The sequence below is a fragment of the Berghia stephanieae genome, chromosome 9 (genome assembly GCF_034508935.2).
Source record: "Berghia stephanieae isolate SIO BIC M18660-M18661 chromosome 9, UCSD_Bste_1.3, whole genome shotgun sequence".
Classification (NCBI taxonomy): domain Eukaryota; kingdom Metazoa; phylum Mollusca; class Gastropoda; order Nudibranchia; family Aeolidiidae; genus Berghia; species Berghia stephanieae.
Window position 1 is genome coordinate 1,719,764 of NC_088368.1, and position 25,900 is coordinate 1,745,663.

The 25,900-nt window shown below is 37.5% G+C and overlaps 2 protein-coding genes across 3 annotated transcripts; both read left to right on the plus strand.

The window, feature by feature from the left end:
* The first annotated feature begins 67 nt into the window (after positions 1–67).
* On the plus strand, positions 68–21,076 carry LOC144979464 (TNF receptor-associated factor 2-like). Of its 2 annotated transcripts, XM_078926126.1 has the most exons (15): positions 74–238; positions 445–533; positions 2,204–2,435; positions 2,851–2,932; positions 5,463–5,561; positions 6,314–6,472; positions 7,516–7,590; positions 8,335–8,403; positions 9,116–9,295; positions 11,488–11,604; positions 12,439–12,573; positions 13,436–13,654; positions 13,951–14,082; positions 15,868–15,951; positions 16,895–21,076. In XM_078926126.1, the coding sequence occupies exons 3-15, from the start codon at positions 2,239–2,241 to the stop codon at positions 17,072–17,074; spliced, it is 1,728 nt and encodes a 575-aa protein (XP_078782252.1). In that variant the 5' UTR covers positions 74–238; positions 445–533; positions 2,204–2,238; the 3' UTR covers positions 17,075–21,076. The 2 variants fall into 2 exon arrangements, with proteins under 2 accessions (XP_078782253.1, XP_078782252.1); XM_078926127.1 differs by lacking the exon at positions 445–533 and having other exon boundaries at positions 68–238.
* Positions 21,077–21,844: 768 nt separating this feature from the next.
* On the plus strand, positions 21,845–25,282 carry LOC144979465 (uncharacterized). Its single transcript, XM_078926128.1, has 3 exons — positions 21,845–22,940; positions 23,517–24,174; positions 24,682–25,282. The coding sequence occupies exon 1, from the start codon at positions 21,983–21,985 to the stop codon at positions 22,655–22,657; it is 675 nt and encodes a 224-aa protein (XP_078782254.1). The 5' UTR covers positions 21,845–21,982; the 3' UTR covers positions 22,658–22,940; positions 23,517–24,174; positions 24,682–25,282.
* The last annotated feature ends 618 nt before the right edge of the window (positions 25,283–25,900 follow it).

Sequence of the window (25,900 nt, forward strand, 5' to 3'; positions counted from 1 at the left end):
AGCGTCATGTCTTTTGGCAACATTTCTGTGTGTTGTCAATAGAACGGAAACGTTTGACATTTGTCGTGGAAATAGATATTATTTCTTCTCCAAAACAAGGAATTAGGAATTGATTCTCCGAAAATAGTTTCTGATTAAAAATGGATAAATCGGAGCTAAATAATTAATGCTTTATTCCTGATGCTTTATACAGCGTCATCTAAAGTGAATTTTATCCGAAAGCTCTAATGCCATTACAGTACGTACATAAATTCATTATGTCCAGAAAGGCTATCTAGATAGATAGATTCGAGTTAAAATTAAAAGTCATCTCGAGTTCTTTCATTTTTATTTCCAATGATCTGACCATAATTCTAGACCGTCTATCTATAGATAGACATTATACATTATAACCGAGCAGTGTCACTGTGTTATCATCAAAACTTATTTGTTTTCATTGTACAGATTATTCCCATATTTAAACCTTACTCTGAACGTAGCAGAACTGCAAAGCAGCGACTTGCTTCTTGAAAATTGAAAATTTTGTTGGCGAGGTGAGAATCTTGTTTTACTTTCTTCCCCCCCCCCCCCTGCCTACTAATTAGACGGAAGGCCTTCCGAAAGCTCCTACATCCCCAGTATTAATGTTCTAGTAGGGGGTTTGGGAGGGGGAAAACTTTCTAAATATTTTTTTAAAATCTCTCCCCCCCCCCCCCCTCCCAAACCCCCTCTACTACTAAAACATTATAAAAAAAGTTTCCCCCCTCCCAAACTGTCTACAAGAACATTAATAATACTGGAGATGTAGAAGCTTTCGGAAGGCCTCCCTTAAAGGGAGGTAATCTAAATCTAAGCCAAGCCCAAGCCAAGGCCTATCATTGGAAGAGTGAGACAACTCTTCTTCTCTCACTCACACTCACTCTCTGTGTTTGCTGACATATCCATTGACATTACTTACTGTACTGAAGACTAGATGTAGAGAATTACAGGAAATGTAGAAATAAGCACCACCCTATAAGAGTAGTGCTTGTTCTTGATGAGCAATTGAGGCCAGTGAGTGAAAAGGGAAGGACAGATTTGGAATGAATTGAAACAAATGAAAAGTCAGAAAGATCATCAACAAATGTTGTAGTGAAATCAAACGCCAAGCCAATCAAAGTCAAAGACTTTCCTTTGCCTTAATTGAAAACAAAAGCCTTTGTTTGCCAAATGACATCAATATCAAGTAACCAGGGGGGGGGTGGTTGGATGGGACCAGTCACATGATTAACGCGCCTGTTGATTATTGCACACACTGCATTGCCACACTGATTGAGATGGAGGGGGGGGGGGGTCTGTCTGCCAATGACTGGACTGTATATAAACAAATAAGTTAGCTACCTGACCTCAATTGGATGTCACAAAAGCTTTTTAAATGGGATTATAGTTCAATTGTTCGTCTATTGCTTTGAACTAGAGTACGTGGACAGACGATATCCGATATCAGTCAGTGTGGTTTTTGGGTTATATATGTCTAGCCATATATTTTAATGGCTTGTTCCCAAAATAAAAGTTTGAATCCAGAAACAAGATTTTCGAGATTACGATGTACAGATAAATAGGGAAGACTGTCCAGCTAATGGAGACATCCAGATTGTTTGACGTGACTTAATCAGTGTCAGCATTGATTGCAAGTGTCAAGGCCAAAAGGGTCGGACTCAATTAATGTCAACAAGAATAAATTTGATTTGACTGTGAGAGATTTAATCAGAGAACAAGTATGATACAATTTTAATTTGAGTGGCTGATCACATAAGTTTTCTTCAATTATGAATAATGAAGTTGAAAAATTGTAGCAAGAGTAGTTGCATCTCCAAATAGTTTTAAAAATATTGGACTAAGTGACAAAAAGTAGGTGATCTCTACCCATTCTATAAACGGGATGAAAGTGATCACTGGCATGAGGATAGATTGATCTCTTTTCTATTTGTTTGCCAAGTTTTATTCATTTTTATATAATGGTTTTCCCAAAATTATTAATAGAAAACACCCATAATGCTCCTGTAACGGTCCACTAAATATGCCCAAACAGCGGGCCATTTCTGGGTCAGAGTACATTGCTCAATTGTGATTGCTAGAAAATTTCAGAAGTATTATAATTTGTTATTGTTTAAAAATATGCTAGTCATAAGCTGACCTATCCTTGGTTTGTTTTTCTATCACCAATCCCATCCATCTTCCCCAGGCCAAGTGACTGACTGAAGCACTGACGTCGTTGTCATGGCCTTGCCAGCTAACAATGTCCCTGTCTTTAACGAACAAGGGGTCCGTCAGAGAGGTGGATTCTTCCCTGGTATATTCCCCGACGGCTTCGACACCAAGTTTAAATGCTTACACTGTCATTACATTCTCAGAGACCCTTACCAAGGGACTTGCGGGCATCGATTTTGCCGCAGTTGCTCTGATGAAATATTGAGGTACTAACAAAAATAGTTTTATTAAGACATGTGATTTTTGTCAACATTTTAGTCGCTCCATTAAAAAAATATTTATTCTTTTCCCTCTCTGTGAATTAAAAAAAGAAATTTTTTGTTTCAGGACGAGATTGAATTTCTTTCAAATCATCATCCTATCTCATTGTTTATCTGACTCCACGTCGTCTAATCTCTGATATGAATTCTGGCTACAAATGAACTTAGAGTATTACTGCTGTAACGATAACCGGTTTCCTCCATTTTCACTTTTTGTCACCATCAGCATTGTTGATTAATAGAGATTGTACTACACGGGGGTGGGGGGGGGGGGGGGGTGGGGATCTCACCTTTTATGACTAAATTACTAGTATATTAATTTGCAATGAACTTGTATCTGTTTGTCTATCTCTCCCTGCAGGGTGTCAAACAGTGTAAACTGCCCTGCCTGTATCGAAGAGCCAAATGAAGAAAGTGAGATGGCCATCTTAGCAAGAGACCAGGTTATTTTTGTTGACAAACCATTTATCATTTCTGTTGACAAATCATTTATCATTTCTGTTGACAAACCATTTATCATTTCTGTTGACAAATCATTTATCATTTCTGTTGGAAAATCATTAATCATTTCTGTTGTCAAATCATTTATCATTTCTGTTGACAAATCATTTATCATTTCTGTTGACAAATCATTTATCATTTCTGTTGACAAACCATTTATCATTTCTGTTGACAAATCATTTATCATTTCTGTTGACAAATCATTTATCATTTCTGTTGACAAATCATTTATCATTTCTGTTGTCTAATCATTTATCATTTCTGTTGACAAATCATTTATCATTTCTGTTGACAAATCATTTATCATTTCTGTTGACAAATCATTTATCATTTCTGTTGACAAATCATTTATCATTTCTGTTGTCAAATCATTTATCATTTCTGTTGACAAATCATTTATCATTTCTGATGACAAATCATTTATCATTTCTGTTGTCAAATCATTTATCATTTCTGTTGTCAAATCATTTATCATTTCTGATGACAAATCATTTATCATTTCTGTTGTCAAATCATTTATCATTTCTGTTGACAAATCATTTATCATTTCTGTTGTCTGCGGGTGGTTGGATGGGAGCATCACCCTTGAATCATATACCTATGATGTTCGCATGGGTGTACGATCCGATAGTGATGTCGTTTCTTCTTCTCTTTACTAGCCTATCCTGCTTCTTTGGTTTGTGATTGTATTTCTGACAGGGATATTTTTTTTCCTGTAAATCTTCTGCCTGTTTGTTCTTGGTTATTTATAATTTAGCTTTTGATATCTTTAGGTTATGATTTTGATTTACATTTGTACTATTTTTGTTAGATTGCTTGTTTTTTTGTTTCAGCGGTCTCTCATATAACCTCAATTGTGTTGGAAGAGACCTAAAGCAACAACAAACAAACAAAATTTCTGTTGTCTAATCATTTATCATTTCTGTTGACAAATCATTTATCATTTCTATTGTCAAATCATTTATCATTTCTGTTGTCAAATCATTTATCATTTCTGTTGACAGATCATTTATCATTTCTGTTGTCAAATCATTTATCATTTCTGTTGACAAATCATTTATCATTTCTGTTGTCAAATCATTTATCATTTCTTTTGACAAATCATTTATCATTTCTGTTGACAAATCATTTATCATTTCTGTTGACAAATCATTTATCATTTCTGTTGTCAAATCATTTATCATTTCTGTTGTCAAATCATTTATCATTTCTGTTGACAAATCATTTATCATTTCTGTTGTCAAATCATTTATCATTTCTGTTGACAAATCATTTATCATTTCTGTTGTCAAATCATTTATCATTTCTGTTGTCAAATCATTTATCATTTCTGTTGTCAAATCATTTATCATTTCTGTTGACAAATCATTTATCATTTCTGTTGTCAAATCATTTATCATTTCTGTTGACAAATCATTTATCATTTCTGTTGACAAATCATTTATCATTTCTGTTGACAAATCATTTGTCATTTCTGTTCTAAGGTTTTGATAAGGGGCTCGTTTTTGAATGCCTAACATACTGTGTCATGTGGGTAGAACTGCCTTGGACAGGCCTGTAAATATTCCGACAATTGTCGGATTTCCGACAGTACGATTTTGCTCGATAAAGTTATAATATAATTCGTAATATCAAAAAACAGAACCAACAAAAAGAAAATAAAAGAGTTTTACTTCGTGCCGTTTTTATTCCATTTCAAGCGCCGACTTAAAAAACAATAAAAAAACTTTTTATTTGTCGTGTCAAAGACAAAACAAACTAGTCAGCTTGGTGTATATTATCATTCCATCTTGTTGATTATCACCCACTGCACACTGTGCTGGCGTGGATGTATTCACTGCCTACTATTTATGCCACAGACGAGAGAGAGGGGTGACAGTGTCTTGTCTTGTCACGAGTCGTCGAACACACACGTAGTCAATATCAACTATCACACACAGTCACAGCATGTGTCGGACCGAGTTGTTTCTCTCTATTTTGCTACCGACGCACACGCATTATTCTGGTTTACTATCTCTGGTCTTTGCTTTCTTTGTTTCCGTTTGAAAGTCAGCTGTAATGATGGATGTGAAATATATATTATTCTTTGAAAGGTGATTGACTTCTCTCAGCGGAAGTTTTCTTTCCTCGCGGCCGTGATTGTTTAAATTTTTATCTCCATAAAATAAGGACCTGCTTATTTTGTATTATAAATGAGTTGTGTAGTTGAGGGGCGTGTCAGTCGAGGGGCGTGTCAGTTGAGGGGCGTGTCAGTGTCATATCTGTGTTGCGTTCTATATTTTTGTCTATTTTTGTATGTTCACAAAGTTCCAACAATTTTTTCACCAACCATTTACAGGCCTGCTTGGAGTCTGCAGGATAAATGGTCGAACAGAGAATGGCCCACTTTTACTATAAACTAGAGAAAGGATTGAGCAGAGGAAATGAAGGAAATCCTGAGCATACATCGATGTTGACTTTGTTTTATTTCAGATGTTCCCAGATAATGGAGTGAAGCGTGAGATGTCATTGATCATCACCAAGTGTATGTTCCCACAATGCCAGTGGAAAGGATACTTCAAGGAATATGAGGTGTGACAGAGATTTCCCACCTGAAGCCAAGTTTTTTGGGGGGGTTTTTTGGCTTTTTTTTTTTTTTTTAAATCTTTTTATTAGGATGGACTATATATATATATATATATATATATATATATATATATATATGAAGATAAGATTAACTTTATTTATCAACTACTGGAAGCTTACATTGGGTATTGCCATAGACTAATGCATTTCTGAAAATAAATAAGCAAATAAATAAATAATAAGGAAATTCAATGACATGGACGTCAACCAACAAAAAAAAAACCCCTAAAAATCTCTCATACCTCCTCAATTCTCTCTCTCTCTCTCTCTCTCTCTCTCTCTCTCTCTCTCTCTCTCTCTCTCTTCTCTCCCCTTTCTCTCTCTCTCTCTCTCTCTCTCTCTCTCTCTCTCTCTCTCTCTCTCTCTCTCTCTCTCTTCTCTCTCTCTCTCTCTCTCTCTCCTCTCTCTCTTCTCTCTCTCTCTCTCTCTCTCTCTCTCTTTCTCTCTCTCTCTCTCTCTCTCTCTCTCTCTCTCTCTCTCTCTCTCTCTCTCTCTCTCTCTCTCTCTCTCTCTCTCTCTCTCTCTCTCTCTCTCTCTCTCTCTCTGTTTCATTTACTCACTCCTTCACACACACATTCACTCATACCTTTATTTTAGGTTGATACAGAATTTTTAAATTTAAAAAAAAATTGGATATTATCGAAGGATTTTAAATTATCGTCATAATGTTTTATTTTTCTGTCTTTGTTCAAACCCAGAACCATGAACAGAATTGCCCTTTCAAACAAGTGGCATGTGCACTATGTGCCCAACCCGTGCTGGACGGTCACCTTGATGAGCATCGCAGCAAACATTGTTCTCAACGTCAGGTCAACTGTGATCATTGTAATACTCAAGTTGTATTTGCCGCCCTGAAGGTATAAACATTGATGATATAATTTGTCGTGTTTACCACCGATACATATGGTATATAAAAAAAAGAACAAAATACTGAACATGGAATGTTTTGGGCTCAAAGCCCTCCTTCAGCCAATAAAACACCCAGTAAAAATGGTGCTACCGTACTTCACTTATAATCCAGATAGTCGGGGGGAAGCGTTCTCTGTACATCTAATGGGATGGGGGGGGGGGGGGGGGGGTGGCAGGGTGGCAAGTGCGACTTTTGACAGCTGGGTGTTCAAATCTGATGAAACTGTCATCAGGCCTGTAAATCTTCCGACCGACTATTGCCAGATTTCCGTTCCAGCAGTACGATTTTACTCCAGATATTCTGTTAAGCGCTGATATTGTTTTTAACATAAAAAATTAGACGTAAAAATAAAATTTGTAACGTCAGAAAATAGAACCAACAAAATAGAAAATAAAAGAGTTTTATTTCGTGCCTCGAAAAAATCATGATTTATTCCGTTTCGAATGCTGATTTAAAAAAAAACAAACAAAAAAGACTTTGTGTTTGTCGCATCAAAGACAAAACAAAACTAGACCATCTAGTCAGCTCGGATATTATCATTCTCCCTACACGCTTCGCTAGACGTGGATGTATTCACTGCCAACTGCCAACTGTGCCACAGACGAGAGAGAGGGGTGACAGTGTCTTGTCTTGTCGTGATTCATCGAACACACTCGTAGTCAGTAATTAACTAACTCGCACAGCATGTGTCGGGCCAGGCCATTTCTCTCTATTTTGCTACCGACACCCATATTTCTCTGGTTGCCTCTTTTCCTTCCCTTGCTTTCTTTGTTTCCGTTTGAAAGTCAAGCGGACACATTGACACTGTGTTGTAGAGCTCATTTTGCTCAAAGTCCAATATGTGTAGCATGAACGTACTGTTTTTGTGTTTAAGTAAATGTTTAAATAACAATTTTTGTGAAGGTTGGTCGTGGCGTTTTGGGAATCCTTAAATCTACTTCCGATGTCAACAATTTTCTTGTGAATATATAAATCCTTTAATCTCCACAGACACACCAAGACACCTGCCAGAAATTCCCGGTCAAATGTGAGACGTGTGGCAAAACGAACATACCCAGGGAATCGGTAAGAGTTTGATTTAGCTCTGATATTAAAGAAAAAGGTGTGAATTGTATTCCTTCCATTGATGAACACCAGAAACAGGTGTGAATTGTATTCCCTCCATTGATGAGCACCAGATAATTGGTCCCGATTTGGAACAAGGTGACAAAAGAGTCCTTCAGAATCATTAGTCCTGTGGAGTCAGAGTTTATCCCGGTTTCTATAGCGTGAAATGGACAAATGCAAGGACTTGCTACCCTTTGGATATAAATAACAATGTGAAATTGAATTACATTACCCTTTGGATAGGACACTAGTCTATTGCAAATTACTTTCTACCAGATCAAACAGATCCAGCTACCCAATCATCGCTGGGTTAACAGGGGGTTTGAAAAAAATCTCAACTAAACCCTGAACCAATGTCGGTCCCTTTGGCTGTGAAGCGAGTACTCTACCAACTGAGTCATCAAGGCCCCCTCCTATCCATTACCAAAACACTAGATAACTGGTCCCCATGTTACAGAAATGTCAACTGACAATGAAATTGATATGTCTGTGATTGGTCAAGAACTAAAATGGGAATCAATGTCTGATTTAAATTTATTTTTAAAATTACTTTTCTTGTAATTGTTTTTTATTTCTTTTGTCTTTTGTCTACATATCTTTTTTCTTTCTTTTTAAAAAAAATTTTTGGAAAGCCAACTGTTTTGAAAAAATAATTCACTGTATTTCATGCCAATTAATTGATTTTTTTTTTTTTCATTTCAGTTTAAACATCACATGGAGCAGCTTTGTCCCAAAAGAAATATTGCTTGCCCTATGGGTTGTCTTGATCAGGTGAGAGGAAGTGTATGTGTGTGCCTGTGTGTGTGAGAGAGAGAGGGGGTGGGGGGGGGCAAGGATTTCAATCTCTGGCATGGTTTGCACATCTGCACCAATACTTATTTGATGCAGATATATTTTTATTTGCCAAATTTGTTTATTTTTAAATTTTAGCCCCCCCCCCCCCCGATGAACATGTGAAAAGAAATCTGGAGATATGAATGAGCTTGATTTTCTTGGTGGATAAACGCTGTTTAAATGAAATATTTCTTCTTCTTTTTTTTTACCTTGTTGTAAGCAGTGGTGGATATTGTAAGATTGCTAGAATACAAAGGATGTCTAACAGGCAACTTGGACAAACTGGAATGGAAATTTAATTTTGTATGGTCTGCTTGGATTATACATGAAATATTGCAAAGCCCTTTGACTAATATGGTCTAACTGTTGTGGTAGTCTTAGACTTTATACTTTCGCTCTTATATAGCGCAATATCCACTAAACATGCTCAAATCACTTTACAAAGGGTCCCTGATTTAAAGATGTTTTGTTTTGATATTTTAATATTCTTCTCCTTATGTATCGATTGCTTGATGTGATTTGTTTTGATTTTTTAATATTTTTCCCCTTTGTATTGATTGTTTGATGTTTGTTTTTTTTAATATTTTTCTCCTCATGTATTGATTGTTTGATGTTTTGTTTTGATTTTTAAAAATTTATTTTTCTCTAGTTCTCCCTGGACAAGTTCTCCGATCACCTTCAATTGAGCGTGGAGCTCCACCTGGCCTGGACCGTCCAGAAGATTGCTGTCCTGGAGCAGAAGATACAAGACACGGTGAACTCTGTGGGCGTGGCCACTCCGGCCAGTCTCAACCAGGTCAAAATGGCCGTCTCCAACATCGAGAAAAAGGTAGGGAGTTTAATATGTGTATTCCTGTTCCTTTTGTTTAACACTTTCAATTGTACGGAGACATTATTCACCTGCCAGATTGATGCGCATTGATTCACTTTTGTTTTCATCACTTGTGCGAATGAACCCAAACATTCTTGTTTGTCTTTGATTCTTTAATAAAGTTTGTTTATTGTTGCTTCAAATTTTAACAGGCCTTCTTCGTGTAATATTACCACATAAAAAATAACAACTAAAGGATCGGTTACAAGTACAATCCAAATCGGTATGGAGACGCCGCTTAATTGGGACGAGTGGTCGCGAACTGAGCCGTCCCAATAAACCCGCTTGGACTGTATCATAGAATAATGCTAGAATCACTATAATTTTTACTCTTTAAATCAGACTGGAACAGAATATTTAAGACAATCAATAATGACTGTTTTTATTGTATAGGGAATGAGATTAGCGGAAGAATAGCGTCCCTTGATTGGACGTCACCCATAGTCTGTGACGTCACCGGCGGAAAAGTTATTAGAGAGAGAACGTCATGTTGGTTGTTGGTTCCGCGAGGACGAGAGACGCATGCGCACAACCAACATGACGTTCTCTCTCTAATAACTTTTCCACCTGTGCCATCACAGACTATGGGTGACGTCACAGACTATGGGTGACGTCCAATCAAGGGACGCTACTCTTCCGCTAATCTCATTCCCTATATCAAATTAGTGTTTTAACCAGTGAGATTTGTTTGTGTTTAATTGATGTTAAACCAGACGGAGGGGGACCTGGAACACCCTTTCCATTTTGAAATCTTTTGTTGATATTTGCTGGTGCCTCTCTTTACAATCAGAAATTCTATATCAGTTGGGGTCTTTTATTTTGGGGGGGGGGGGGGTGCTTGTTTTTTGGGACAGACTTTTTCATTAAGGTAGCCATTTTGAAATGACATCACTAGCCAAATAAAATCTGAATGTTTTTGTTTTTTTTAATAACAATTATTTTTTCTAGTGCTTTTACCAAGCAGGTCCACTTTTGTACAAGAATGCAACCATTTAAAAAAAAAAATTTTTTTTGAAAGATGTATATGGAGAAAAATATTCTGAGTTAAAAATTGTTTACATAAAAATTGAATGAAGTCACTTGATGGTGGGTAGTTGACAAATCTGTGTACATAAAAGCAGAAATGTTAACTGTATAGACATATCAGTGCACATAAAAGCAGAAATGTTAACTGTATAGACATATCAGTACACATAAAAGCAGAAATGTTAACTGTATAGACATATCAGTACACATAAAAGCAGAAATGTTAACTGTATAGACATATCAGTACACATAAAAGCAGAAATGTTAACTGTATAGACATATCAGTACACATAAAAGCAGAAATGTTAACTGTATAGACATATCAGTGCACATAAAAACAGAAATGTTAACTGTATAGACATATCTGTGTACATAAAATCAGAAATGTTAACTGTATAGACATATCAGTGTACATAAAAGCAGAAATGTTAACTATATAGACATATCAGTGCACGTAAAAGCGGAAATGTTAACTGTATAGACATATCAGTGCACGTTAAAGCAGAAATGTTACCTGTATAGACATATCTGTGTACATAACAGCTGAAATGTTAACTGTATAGACATATCAGTGCACGTAAAAGCAGAAATGTTAACTATATAGACATATCAGTGCACGTAAAAGCAGAAATGTTAACTATATAGACATATCTGTGTACATAACAGCTGAAATGTTAACTGTATAGACATATCAGTGCACGTAAAAGCAGAAATGTTAACTTTATAGACATATCAGTGCACGTAAAAGCAGAAATGTTAACTGTATAGACATATCAGTGCACGTAAAAGCAGAAATGTTAACTATATAGACATATTTGTGTACATAACAGCTGAAATGTTAACTGTATAGACATATCAGTGCATGTAAAAGCAGAAATGTTAACTGTATAGACATATCAGTGCACGTAAAAGCGGAAATATTAACTGTATAGACATATCAGTGCACGTAAAAGCAGAAATGTTACCTGTATAGACATATCTGTGTACATAACAGCTGAAATGTTAACTGTATAGACATATCAGTGCACGTAAAAGCAGAAATGTTAACTGTATATAGAAATGCACAGGTGTATGTTTTAGGTGATGTAATATCTACTTTATGGTTGTTGCTCTCTTCTGGCCAGATCCAAACCATAGAACGTCAGTTACAACAGGTCACCCAGAAGGCGTCTGCGTCTGTGGAGCAGGGTTCGTCAGGGCCAGGAAGTGGTGGTGATGGTGGGGCCACGTCTGATCCAGTTGTGAGTCAGTCTATCTCTCTCTCTCTCTCTCTCTCTCTCTCTCTCTCTCTCTCTCTCTCTCTCTCTCTCTCTCTCTCTGTATCTCTTTCTCTCTCTCTCTCTCTGTCTCTCTCTCTCTGTCTATCTCTCTCTCTCTCTCTATCTATCTATCTATCTATCTCTCCCTCTCTCTCTCTCTCTCTCTCTCTCTCTATCTCTGCCTATCTCTGTATCTCTCTCTCTATCTCTATCTCTCTCTCTCTCTCTCTCTCTATCTATTTATCTCTCTCTCTTTCTCTCTCTCTTTCTCTTTCCCTCTCTCTCTACCATTGTAGCTTTCATACTTGCCATTGTCCCAGAGTTTTACTCTGACTTGTGTGAATAAACCTGGAAATCCCCTCATGTTTTTGTAGAGAATAAAAAGGTACGGAATTAGGGTGATACGAGAGAAGAAGAACATTTGTTTGTTTGTCTGTCTGTCTGTGTGTATGTGTGTGTGTGTGTGTGTGTGTGAAGGAGTGAGTAAATGAAACAGAGAGAGAGAGAGAGAGAGAATTTGGGAGGTATGAGATAATTTTTAAAAAGTGTGTATTAGTTTTGTTAAGCTTTGTGTTGGTTGACGTCTGTGTCATTGAATTTTCCTTATTATTATTTATTTGCTTAATTATTTTCAGAAAGTCATTAGTCTAATAATAATAATAATAATAATAATAATAATAAGCATATTTATGTAGCGCCTTTCATCGAAACCTCAAAGCGCTTATATAGTCTATAGCAATACCCAATGTAAGCTTCCAGAAATGGATAAATAAAGTTAATCTTATCTTATTGTTGTTGTTGTTGTTGTCCATCCAGGTATCGTCTGAAATGACAGCCAAGGCCAGTCTCAAGTACATGGAACCCATCCTGGGTGTGATGCATGGCGAGTTGAAGAGGGCTCAGAACTCCATACAAAACTTGGAGGCCCAGCACAGACAGCAACAAGCTCAAGTCAGTATCTCTAAAAAAAATATATAAAAAATGGAGCTTTATATAGCGCAATATCCACTAAATGTGCTCAAAGCGCTTTACAAGGGGTCCCTGGTCAACAGCAACATTTAACACGTAGGACGGGACATGACGCCTGTTAGGACTGTGGACACTGGTATCATCCATTTTTTTTAATGGGAAAAAAAATTGAGTTTTTATATAACGCAATATCCACTAACCATGCTCAAAGCACTTTGCAAAGGGTCCCAGGCCTACAACAACATTTAACATGCGAGACGAGACATGAAGCGATATTACAATATATTTTTCCAACTGAGACAAGACTGTTAATGGCCATGTACACATTTGACATCTGAGTTCGGTGACCTTCCGATTCGAAGGGAGTGTCACACCACTGGACCACGTCGCCACACTGAGCGGGGATTTTTATTTCATCTTAAATTATTTCTCATTTATGTCTTGTGTCATATGATTCCTATTATGAATCAGATATTGTGTTGTATGTGTTAAGTATTAGCTACATACAGAGGTGCCTACCCTAACATACTCCAAAGAGGAATCTCAAAGCTGAAAAAGAGGAATTTGAGACCAAAAAGAGGAATCCACTTACCGCGAATATTCTTTCATCTTTCGAGTTTCTCAGATCTAAGGTTGGTTTTTATTCCACTTTAAATATCTTGCATTCTAATCATATCCGCTGGTATTCCACTTCCAGTCATAATTTTTAACAATCTTACAAATATATATTGCAGATCTAGTTATTGATAGTAAATTTTTGCCTCCAGAGTTGTCAACCCTGAGAGAGAGACGGCCACACTGACACAAGCTACAATTTTTGTTTATTTCTTCCAATCCTATCCAGATGGATGAGCTGACGGAGCAGGTGAACATCCGACTCCAGCAGCAGGTGCGAGTCAAAGATGTGAAAATTGCTGATTTTGAAATGAGATTGGCAGCCCAGGAGATGGTCCGCTACGACGGCACCATCTTGTGGAAGGTCACAGAGTTCAGCAACAAGAAAAAGGAAGCCATGAATGGCCTTACCACCAGTCTGTACTCACCAGCTTTTTACTCTGGGCCGGTAAGTATGGGCCGTCTAGTCTAGATGGCCTTGTTGTGTATAATTGTATAAACTAGTTGTGTATTCTAGTTTTTAAAATCATTTTTGTTATTGACTGAAGAAGGGTTTTGAGCCCGAAACGTTCTGTGTTTGGTATTTTGTACTTTCTCAAAGCTGTTCTATTTTTAGTTTTGTTCATTCCTTTTTCCTGTCACAGCTTCCAGCAGTTTAGTATCACTTTAATCTATAAATATCCATATTTAAACTCCATGCTTTATGTGGCTCACAATTCTTTCATTTTGTTTTGTCTTCCATAGTGTGGCTACAAGATGTGTGCCAGAATCTACCCAAACGGTGACGGGGTCGGCAAAGGGACTCACATTTCTCTGTTTTTTGTTATCATGAAGGGACATTACGACGCCCTCTTACCTTGGCCCTTTTCTCAGAAGGTGTGTTTGAAATATTTTATTTATTAATTATATTCATATAACCAAAAAATAAAACAGAGCCATTTGGCCCAGGCAGTCGAAGTTTGATCTGGTTTTTATAGTGTGAAACGGCAATAACAATTACTTGCTACCCTTTGGATAGGGCACTAGTCTATCGCAAAATACTTTTTGCCAGATCTAGCAAACCTAGCTACCCAATCATTGCTGGGTGACAGGGGGTCAGAAAAAATCTTGACGGTACTCGGGTTCAATCTCGGTCCCTTTGTGTGTGAAGCGAGTGCTCTACCAACTGAGCTATTGGGACCAACGGATTGATATAACAGGTGTCCCAATAAAAAGTCATTGGACTTCAGAGAGTTACAGAAAGAGAGGGGGAGAGAGAGAGAGAGAAAATAAGTAGGAGTGAACTATCTGTTGTTATAGTTATCATATAACGTTATAACGAGTGTAACTAAATGACAAATTGCCATATTTATGGACAATAAAGATCTATTATTATTATTATTATTATTATTATTATTATCTCTAATCATCATTGGAAAAATTATTTTCTGTTTTCAAATTCTGATAGATCCACAATCCTAGTATTTTAGTGTGAGTCTTAGAGTACTGTCTGTACCTTGCAGGGTATCTACGTACTGACATTTTCAAAAACCCAACCCCAGGAGTTGAATATTCCAATTTGCGACACAAAAACTTGGGTATTCCCTATTATAAATGGGATAATTCTCTATTTATACACTTATGGCCACACCATGGAAAAGGCTCTCTCACCGTACTCAGGTGTAAAATGAGTACCAGGCATCATGTCTCGTCCTACATGTTAAAGATTGTATTTTAGGAAGTTGGGAGTATGAGAAAGACTGAGACTTTGTCCAAATGTTGTCTTTGGAACATCTGAGTCCACTTTTAACAATCCATAATCTGTTACTTTGAAAAGCTATGGAAAGTTTAAGCTTTATCAGCTTCTTATGGTGAATGATAAAAGAATGTTCTTTTTCAATCAACAATCTAGCACCAAAAGAATAGAAAAATATTTAATATTTTATAAAGCTTTTACCTGGGTGGGGTCCCCGGCCTCCCATAGATGGCAGGGAGGTACTTACTGTGTCTTCTATCTGTTTTCCAACTTGCTTTCTATCTTTGTCTTGGAATGAGATTACTTTCTTTTGTCCTGGCCCTGGCCATACACCCTGGTGGCTGAGAGGGAAACAGTCAAATGTATAGTTATTTTTGGGAGATGATATTTTTTTCCTTGTAAATCATCTCTCTGCTATGCACTGTATTATGTATTGTTTACATATTATATATGATTTGTAAACATTTGAGTTCATTCCTCTTAGTGGGATCCTGTGCTTGTGTGTGGATGAGACTTTTAGGTGATCTCAAACTAAGTACTTTGATAGTGTGCTCTTGGAATCTACATCTGTTCCCTATTTGAACCAATTACCCTTTGTCTTACCTTTTCTAGAGTGCTTTAATTGTAATTCTAGAACTTTTTACTATCCCATTTTCTTCCTTTTTACTGGTGTTGATATGACCTTAATGTGTTGCAAGCGCCTTGAAACCCTTAAAAAAAAAACAACAAACAAAAAAAGCTTTTTTGCTATTTTAAAAATTCGTTTTCATTCTTCAACCCAGAGACATGGATGAAAGCAACATTCTTAATCTTGATGTCTTTTATAGTCGATGTTATCAGAAATGACTTTTTGGTGGAGATTGTGGGTTTTTTAAAAAACACGTAATGCACTGACCTGTGTCGACTGCTTCCTGTTCCTGTTTCAGGTGACATTAATGATGATAGACCAGAACCACAAAGAACACATTGTAGATGCTTTCAAACCAGATGTAACCAGTACTTCTTTTAAGGTCAGTTGTGTTATTGGAGATGTTTGGATGTTGGGGATGTTTGGAGGTTGGGGATGTTTGGAGATTGGGGATGTTTGGAGATTGGGGATGTTTGGAGATTTGGGATGTTTGGAAATTGGAGATTCGGGGCATTTGGAGATTGGAGATTCAGGGCATTTGGAGGTTGGGGATGTTTGGAGATTTGGGGATGTTTATTTGTCTGAAAGTTTTGAGAAAATGAATATACAACTTACTTTCTACTTTAGGCCTTGCATTTCCTCATCACTGTCCTCAACAGAGCCCTAAAAGACCCCTAATTAACCGTGAACTAGAATCAAAGGAAGATCTTTTGACATAAGCATCCACAGCAAAAGACTGTGAATTGTAGAAGGAATTGACACAGACGATTGGAGAGGCGGCCTTGGCTGCCTCTCCTTGGCCTTGGCTGCCTCTCCAATCATCTGTGTCAATTATTTCCACATTTCCCGATCTTTTGCTGTGGATCTTATGTCAAAAGATCTTCATTTGATTTTCGTTCATGTTCATTTTAGGGGCGTTTTAGGTCTCTGTTGAAGACAGTATGAATTAACAATGGTGCTCTGCCTTTATATTTCTTGTGTCTGGGGAGATGCAATGAAAGCCACTTCTCTATTCAAATCCTAGAAGCAAGATGGCAACCTTTTAGATTTATAGAAAAGATGAAAATATACCAGCTAATATGGCCAGGAATACTTTTTTTTAAAACCCTATCTGAATACAAAAAAAAACTGAATATAACAGCAATTAAAAATAACATTGATGATGACAATGATGGTATTTTTAAAATGATGAGAATTTCACCTATGGGAGAATGCAGGGGTTTTAATTATCTTTACAATCTGATTTTTAAATTTTTTTTTGTTGCCTGTGAAAAGGATATAAACTTTGTTTTAATTTTATTTTTTTAAAAATTCTATTTTATCAGCGACCAACGACAGAAATGAACATTGCAAGTGGCTGTCCACTATTTCTGCCCCTGGAAAAGTTGTACAACCCAAATTTTGGCTACCTGAAGGATGAGACCATCTTTGTCAAGATCATCGTGGAGAGGGAAGGGCTGGAGCGGTATACGGAAATGAATCCAGGACGAATTGGATTTCAATGACAAACAAAGAGTATGAAACGACGACTGTGGCAACGACTACACAACCATTCGAAACAACACGACAGGGATAGCTGATGAATGGGACAACAACAACACGACAGCAACATCAGTGGGAATTATATTTATTTGTTTTCAACATAAAAGACTAATCGGAAATATTCAATGATATTGATAATGATATTTCTCTATAGATAGAAAAAAATCTCAATTTAAAAAAAAAGATATTTATTGATTGCAAATTATTGAGAAAATATTTTATGGAATTCTAATGCCTCACAACTGTCACAATTCTTATATTGAGAAATGTAGGCAGTTAGTATAGATAGTAATTACTGGTGTTCTTACCAAATTACTAAATATCACCCAGTTATATTAACAAGAACTGAACAAGTCAGTGTGTGTGTGAAAGGTGCCAGACAAAGCAAGAAAGAAAAATACAATAAATAAAAACCATCCCATTTAAAACAGTCGACCTCGACTGGGGATCGAACCCCAGACCTTCTGATTACCGATCAGATGCGTTTCCAGTGGTAGCATTGTATTTTTCCTTTTTGCTTTGTCTGGCCCCTTTCATACACACTTGTTCAGTCCTTTATCTTACATCAATGCCTGCTTCTTAATTTCTTAACCAGTTATGTGATCTGCCTTCACAAATGTCCATGAATTCAGCATGTCATATTGTGTTACAAAAAAGGTCATAACTGAGAGTTGATGGTGGAGACAAAAGGCAAATAAAGCAAATAGAAAAAATAAATACAGGTTAGAAAACGAATGACATTGGTACGGAAAGCAGAAGGTCAGAGGTCAATGTTCAGTCACGTCTGGCTGGTTCTAGATTGCTTTGGAGATTTTAGTTTGGTATATTGCTTTTTTATTTATTTTTTTTAATTTTGAACGATGATGTTTTTGTAGTTGGTTTATCCAACCGTTATCAAAACCAGTAATTGTGGCATTCTATGAGCTTTGGTGATAGATGAGATGGATTTTGAGTTTTTGCATTCCAAGATTTTAATTTTTGCTTGATTATTCAGCGTTAAAACGTTATTATCTCCCTTGCTAGGCTTATCTCTTTTTAAATGGAGTTTGATTTAAATCTTTTTAATGTTGAAATTCCTTCTACTTTGAAAGACATGATGTTGGATCCTGTCGTGGTGGAGGCCGAGGGGCTATCCTTTGACCACCTCTACCACTGACTAGTGTGGGTTGTAGGAATTGGTTCTCCTTGGGAGAGGGATGAACAGAGGCACGACATGACTGTTTATTACATGTTAAAGTGACAACTTTCCACGGACAATCTGTGTACCTGGTGGGATTCCTGACCTCCCATAGTGGGCAGGGAGGCACTTACTGTGGCTTCTATCCCCTTATGTCTGTTTTCCAATTGCTTTCTGTCTTTGTCTTGGAATGAGATTACTTGGTTTTGTCCTGGCCTTGCCGGATACCTTGGCTGGGAGGAAAACAGTCAAATGTTTAATGAGAGTTTTGGGAGATGATATTTTTTTCCTTGTAAATCATCTCTCTGTTGTGTACTGTTATTTTTTTTATTCTTAACATATGATTTGTAAACATTCGAGTGTATTCCTCCAAGTGGGGACCTGTGCTGGTGTCTGGGTGAGACTTTAAGGTGATCTCAAACTGAGTACATTGATAGTGTGCTCTCGGACTCTGCATCTGTTCCCTATTTGAACCATTTCCCCTTGTCTTACTTTTTCCTCAAGTCCCTTTAATTGTACATCTAGAATATTTTTACTATCCAATTTTCTTCCTTTTACTGGCACTGATTTGACCTAAATGTGTTACAAGCCCCGTAAAACCCTTAAAAACAAAACAGATTGGAAATGAGAAGTAATCAGAATATTACTTTCATTCAAAAAGAGTTCTGAATGCATTATTTATATTCATCTTTGGGACTCGTCGTCTCAACCTGATGTTTTGTCCTGTTCTGGGTTTTCTGACCTCCTATGGTGGGTGGAGAGGTCAGTCGGTCTGTCTTCTACTCCCCCATATCTCTTTTCCCTTTCCACGTTGCTCTCTGTCGTTGTTCTGTTGTTGCTGTCACAGAGGCATATGTTTTTTTGTACTCACCCGAAATGAAATCAACAAACAACGAACGAATGTTTTAGGCTTAAACCCTTGTTCAGCAAATTATGACAACAGATATATTGTAGATCTATCTCAAGACATATAAAACTGAATCAGCTCAATGGTCAGGAAGTGACATCTAAAATATTTCTTCTTCCTCATCTTTTTGTCGACCTTCGGAGCCATTCAACCTGTTTATTCCAGTATCTATAGCATGAAACAGACAATAGCAATTGTTTGCTACCCTTTATATAGGACACTAGTCTATTGCCAAGTACTTTCCACATGATCCGACAGACCCACTTTCCCAATCACTGCTGGCTGGATAGGGGAGTCCAAAAAAGAGTCTCGAAAACTAGCCCCGGGATCGATCTAGCGAGTCGTCTACCAACTAAGCTATCTGGACCCCCTCGAAAATGTCTCCATGCATTTAAATTGGGACATCAAACCCCTTACTCTTTTGGTTGTTAAATCCTTGGGAGTGTGTATGTAGTAAGTCCTTGGAGGACTTACAATGAATAGGTTACATATTGAACCATAAGGTGCCATAACTATTTTAGGAACAGGATGTATAGACAGATTCTTAGGATTACGTGACATACAAGAGTGAGGATGGACGATCTTTATTGACGACCAGCATACTATATTTAGACTAGGAAATAAGATGTCATCACTCTGACACCAGAAGATCATTTACACAAGCTTTGATCCAGTCCTTCGGAAGAGTGGTTTTACACTTCCAATGAAATAGGAACCAGTTTTTTGACATTACACTTTTCTTCCCTATTGAATTGTGTCATTTTTGTGTCCGTGTTCAATTGGATTGAATCCTACAAGAGGTGTATCACTCTCACCGAAATCCAAATATTGTTGCTAGAAGGTTAGTCAAGTGAACAGCGATAATTAAATTAGAAATTAGGCTCCTTTTAATGACCCAAATGGTTTAATTTAGATACATTCAAATATTCCACATTCCATCTTTCTCTTATAATGGCATTCAGGTAGTAGTAACGTGTGAAACAAATTTATATGTGACGTGTTACAGGAAAATCATGACTTATGACTCGTTTGAAAGCGTTGACACTGGGTGGGATCTCCTGGTCTCCCATCATAGGCAGAAGGTCACTTCCTGTGTCTTCTATCTCCCTTTATCTGGGTGAGGTTCCTGACCTCCCATAGTAGGCAGGGAGGTACTTCCTGTGTCTTCTATCCCCCTTTATCTGTTTTCTGAGTTGCTCTGTCTTTGTCTTGGAATGGGATTACTTGGTTTTATCTTGGCTCTTGCCGGAGTCCTTGACTGAGAGGGAAATAGTCAAATGTATGGTTTTTGGGAGATGATATTTTTTTCTCTTGTAAATCATCCTGTTATGTACTGTATTATTTTTTCTTTTACATATATAATGGCTTGTAAGCATTTGAGTGTATTCCTCGTATTGGAGACCTGTGCTTGTTTCTGGATGAGACTTTTATGTGATCTCAACCTAAGTAAGTATAGTGTGCTCTTTGACTCTACATCTGTTCCTTATTTAAACCAATTCCCCATTGTCTTACTTTTTCTAGTGTGCTTTCAAGTGTAAATCTATAATTTTTTGACTATCCCATTTTCTTCCTTTTTAATACTGGCACTGACGATATGACCTAAAAGAAAAGTGTCACTAGCGCCATAAAACCCTTTAAAACAAAAAAAAAACCAAAGTGTTGACATGTTGGTTTCATTCTAAAGCTCTTCTCAGATTTATCAAAATGTCTTTATATATTTGCAAGTAAAAGTCTGGTTGAGGTCATAAAGATTACTCTGACCGTGTCACGATTTTCTCACGCTGCATCACATATCATAAAGGGAGTTAACTCACTTCTTTTTTTTAAATATTTTAATAATTTGCTCCATTTTTTTTAAATTTCAAATTCAAGCAATTTTCATTCATGGAATCTCATTTGTTTTTCATTTCGACTGTCGAAAGGTGTCAGGTTTTTGTATCGTTCTAATTCATTTTTTTTTTCCATCCATTTTTTGTGGACTATGTGGTTCAGTGTTATGACACTTGCCTTTGGACTAGAGGATCCAAAGTTCAAGTCCAGTTCATGACTGCACATAGTTGAGTCCTTGGAAAAGGCTCTTTACTCAAATTGTCTCACCGAACTCAGGTGTAAAGTAAGTACATGGCTGTCAAGAGCGTGGTCTTTGTAGGAAAGAAATTGTAATATCACCTAACAGGCGTCATGTCTCATCCTACATGTCAAGTGTTGCTGTTGGCTTGAGACCCCTTGTCTAGCACTTTGGGATATTGTGTTAAATTCTTATTCATCTTCACCTCCCCTGCTCATATTGTCCTCATGTTTGAATGTGTCAGTGCATGACATAATCAGTCGGAAGGTGAAGATTTCGGATTTGCATTGTTTTGCATTTTCTGAAAGAATATTCTCCCCGGAGCATTTTAATCTTTATTTAAAGTAAATCGGAAGATTTTTCATGAAGTTATGGTCAGATGTACAGGAAAGGTATCCAGCAACTTTTCTCAAATTTCATACTTTTTCAACTTAACTTGATGTAAAAAAATAATTAGAAGTGAAATTAAGCTTTGATATTTCCCGAAGATGTGCAAAAAGGGTTGATTTAATCATTTATGACAAGAACTCATTTTGGATAAAAATTGACCTTCTAACTAAACTTGGCAATATCTCAGTTCAAACCTTTTCACCATCCGACTGATTATGTCATTCACTGTGACATATTGTCCTCATGTTTAGATATGTCTAGTTGGTGAAGGAACGCTGTTGTCTTCCTAATTCTGTCATGGGCCCAGGAGAGGTGTGGTGACAGCCATCATGGCCCCATACAGTTTGGTCTACAGAGGTGTGATAGCAGCCACCAATCCTCTCTTGTTGTTGGATACTTTGGGAGGTCTGGAGTACACGGCAGTGGCAGGCGTTTGTTGGATACTTTGGGAGGTCTGGAGTACACGGCAGTGGCAGGCGTTTGTTGGATACTTTGGGAGGTCTGGAGTACACGGCAGTGGCAGGCGTTTGTTGGATACTTTGGGAGGTCTGGAGTACACGGCAATGGCAGGCATTTGTTGGATACTTTGGGAGGTCTGGAGTACACGGCAATGGCAGGCATTTGTTGGATACTTTGGGAGGTCTGGAGTACACGGCAGTGGCAGGCATTTGTTGGATACTTTGGGAGGTCTGGAGTACACGGCAATGGCAGGCATTTGTTGGATACTTTGGGAGGTCTGGAGTACACGGCAATGGCAGGCATTTGTTGGATACTTTGGGAGGTCTGGAGTACACGGCAGTGGCAGGCATTTGTTGGATACTTTGGGAGGTCTGGAGTACACGGCAGTGGCAGGTGTTTGTTGGATACTTTGGGAGGTCTGGAGTACACGGCAGTGGCAGGCGTTTGTTGGATACTTTGGGAGGTCTGGAGTACACGGCAGTGGCAGGCGTTTGTTGGATACTTTGGGAGGTCTGGAGTACACGGCAGTGGCAGGCGTTTGTTAGAGAAATGCTCAAGTAGTCTATGTAGTCTTGTGATATGACACTCGCTTTCGGATCCAAAGGTCATGGGCTTGAGCCTCACTCGGCGCGTAGTTGAGTCCTTGGAAAAGGCTCTTTACTCACATTCTCTCACCGTACTCAGGTGTAAAATGAGTACCTGGCCGTTGACAACCTTGTCTCTGTCTGAAAAAATTGTAATATTCCCTAATAGGCGTCATGTCTCATTCTACATGTTAAGTATTGCTGTTGGTCAGGGACTCCTTGTAAAGCGCTTTGAGCACGTTTAGTGGATATTGCGTTATATAACTGGGTGGGGTTCCCTACCTCCACAGTGGGCAGGGAGGTACTTAACGTGTCTTCTATCCCCTTATATCTGTTTTCCAACTTGCTTTCTGTCTTTGTCTTGGTATGAGATTGCTTGGTTTTGTCCCGACCCTAGCCGGAGTCCTTGGCTGAGAGGGAAACAGTCAAATGCATAGTTATTGTTTTGGGAGATGATTTTTTTTTTCCTTGTAAATCATCTCTCTGTTATGTATTATTATATTTGTTTTTTTGAATGTATAATGAAATGTAAGCATTTGAGTGTATTCCTCTTTGTTGGATCTTGTGCTTGTGTCTGGGTGAGACTTTTAGGTGATATCAGACTAAGTACATTGATGGTATGCTCTTGGAATCTACATCTGATCCCTATTTGTTCCCAATTCCCCTTTGTCATACTCTCTCTTGGGTGCTTTAATTGTAATTCTAGAACTTTTAACTATCCCATTTTCTACCTTTTTACTGGCGCTGATATAACCTAAATGTGTTGCAAGCGCCGTAAAACCCTTAAAAAACAAAACCAAAGCGCTTTGAGCACGTTTAGTGGATATTGCTCTATATAAAAGCTCACGTTTTATGTAAAAGCTCAACTTAGAGTTTTGAGTTTCTTCTCCAAGCTTTCCATCCTGAAAGAATGTCTGATTGTAGCTTGTCGTATTCCATTATCATCCACGTCACGTTAGAGTTTTGATTTTCTTCTCCAAGTTTTCCATCCTGAAAGAATGTCTGATTGTAGCTTGTCGTATTCCATTATCATCCACGTCACACCAATAAAACACAGTTTCTTCTCCAAGCTTTCCATCCTGAAAGAATGTCTGATTGTAGCTTGTCGTATTCCATTATCATCCACGTCACACCAATAAAACACAGTGGTAAACTTGTAAAGATATTACGATTCATTCATTCATATGTCAATCCATACACGTACATACGTTGTTTCAACTTACATTACATGCTTTTCCATGTGAATACTGTTTGTATCTTATATTTTGTCCATTTTGCCAGCAATACCGACATGATTATGCAGCATACCTTCTAACCCATGTCAAAATGGCTACATCTTCAATATTCTGTCATTGTTATTGTTATTGTTATATGTATTTCAAACCTGACAGAGTTCTGGGTGGGGGAAGTCTCCGGTAGGATTACCTCCATTACCTCCCCAAAAATATAAAAGAATTTTTTTTTCATTTTGCCGATATGTGATGGTGGTGGTCAGAAGGGGGGGGGGGGGGGGGGGTAGGGGGGGGGGGGGGGTCAGTCTTGTAATTGTTTTGATCCTCTCCTCATTTCAATCTGTGTGTTTGTCACAATATCTCTTACATTTGGAAGTAGGACACTGATATTCTGGGACAAGCTACTTGGTAATGATGTCAAATTAAGGAGCAGGCACCGATATAAGATAAACATCTGAACAAGTGTGTATGAAAGGTGTCAGACAAAGCACGAAAGAAAAATACAAGAAAAAAAACATCCCAAAAAATCAGTCTACCTTGACTGGGGATCGAACCTCAGACCGGTAGTCAGAAAGTCTGAGGTTCGATCCCCAGTCGAGGTCGACTGATTTTTGGGATGTTGTTTTCTTGTATTTTTCTTCCATGCTTTGTCTGACACCTTTCATACACACTTGTTCAGATCTTTATCTTATATCGGTGCCCGCTCCCTAGTTTCTTAATTTGATATTTTCAAGAAAAAAAAAAAAAACCCAGCAGGGTAAGGGGGTGATAATGCTCCATTTTATTTTCCACAGAAACACGACAGTTTTCAATAGCCACCCATCGACTTCTGTTCCCTCTTTCATCTAAGCCTGTCGTCTTATTTTTCCTGGTGCTTGAATGACTCATGTGTGTTGCAAGTTCTGTTAAAACTCTCAAAACATTTTTTAAAACAATAGCCACTCATCGTTTTATTTGTTGTCATGCATACCATGCTTTATTACTATTACATCCGGTTGTTTTTGTTCAAACCCATCATTGTGCAATTCCATATACAGCTTGTGTCTACCCAAGTGACCATATGAATATATATATATATATTATTGGGTCTTGTTCGTTTTTTTGTTTGTTTTTTTAAAAGTTTTTTTATATGTATACATGTGTATATGCAATACGTATACATATCGGGGGTGTCTGACTCCAACCATGCAATTAGAATAATACGAATAATAAAAAGTATTTTTCAATAACACCTTTCGTCAAAACCTCAAGGTGCTTATAAAACATTTAGACATTGTGACACAGAATACGATAACACGATGAGACCAAACCATCCAAGATGAAAACAAGATCTCATTTCATTGTGTATACATCAGTCCATCATTTCATTGTGTATACATCAGTCCATCATTTCATTGTGTATACATCAGTCCATCATTTCATTGTGTATACATCAGTCCATCATTTCATTGTGTATACATCAGTCCATCATCAGGTTGACTTCGATACTTCTCATTTTTTCTCATTTTCCAGTACAAAAATTACCCGTGGAGACCGGTTTAAAATCTTTATTGATAGATACAAACTAGCATAAGGGGAAAAATTTAATTAACAGAATTATAAAACTTTGAAACAGAATCAAGTATGAAACGAAAAGTGCTTCTTTTTGGACAGATTCAATATAATGCTGGATAAAGAAATTCCCGGTTTATTTATGATTAAATTTAAATACACAGTATGTAGGGTATTAAAAGGTCAGTTGGTCTAAATCACCCTTGACATGATCCTCCCATGGGCAGGGAGGTACTTACTGTGTCTTCTATCCCCCTGTATCTGTTTTCCAATTGCTTTCTGTCTTTGTCTTGGAATGAGATTACTTAGTTTTGTCCTGACTCTGACCAGAGCCTGGCTGGGAGGAAAACAGTCGAATGTATAGTTATAGTTTTGGGAGGTGATATTTTTTACCTTGTAAATCATCTCTTTGTTATGTACT

What these genes read in the sequence shown, in the direction of transcription:
- LOC144979464 (XM_078926127.1), top strand. Translation starts at nt 2,239, where the DNA reads ATGGCCTTGCCAGCTAACAATGTCCCTGTCTTTAACGAACAAGGGGTC. An exon ending in GATACTTCAAGGAATATGAG is followed by an intron (nt 5,562 to 6,313) that starts GTGTGACAGAGA and finishes GTTCAAACCCAG; the next exon opens with AACCATGAACAGAATTGCCC. An exon ending in CTTGGCCCTTTTCTCAGAAG is followed by an intron (nt 14,083 to 15,867) that starts GTGTGTTTGAAA and finishes TTCCTGTTTCAG; the next exon opens with GTGACATTAATGATGATAGA.
- LOC144979465 (XM_078926128.1), top strand. Translation starts at nt 21,983, where the DNA reads ATGGCCCCATACAGTTTGGTCTACAGAGGTGTGATAGCAGCCACCAAT.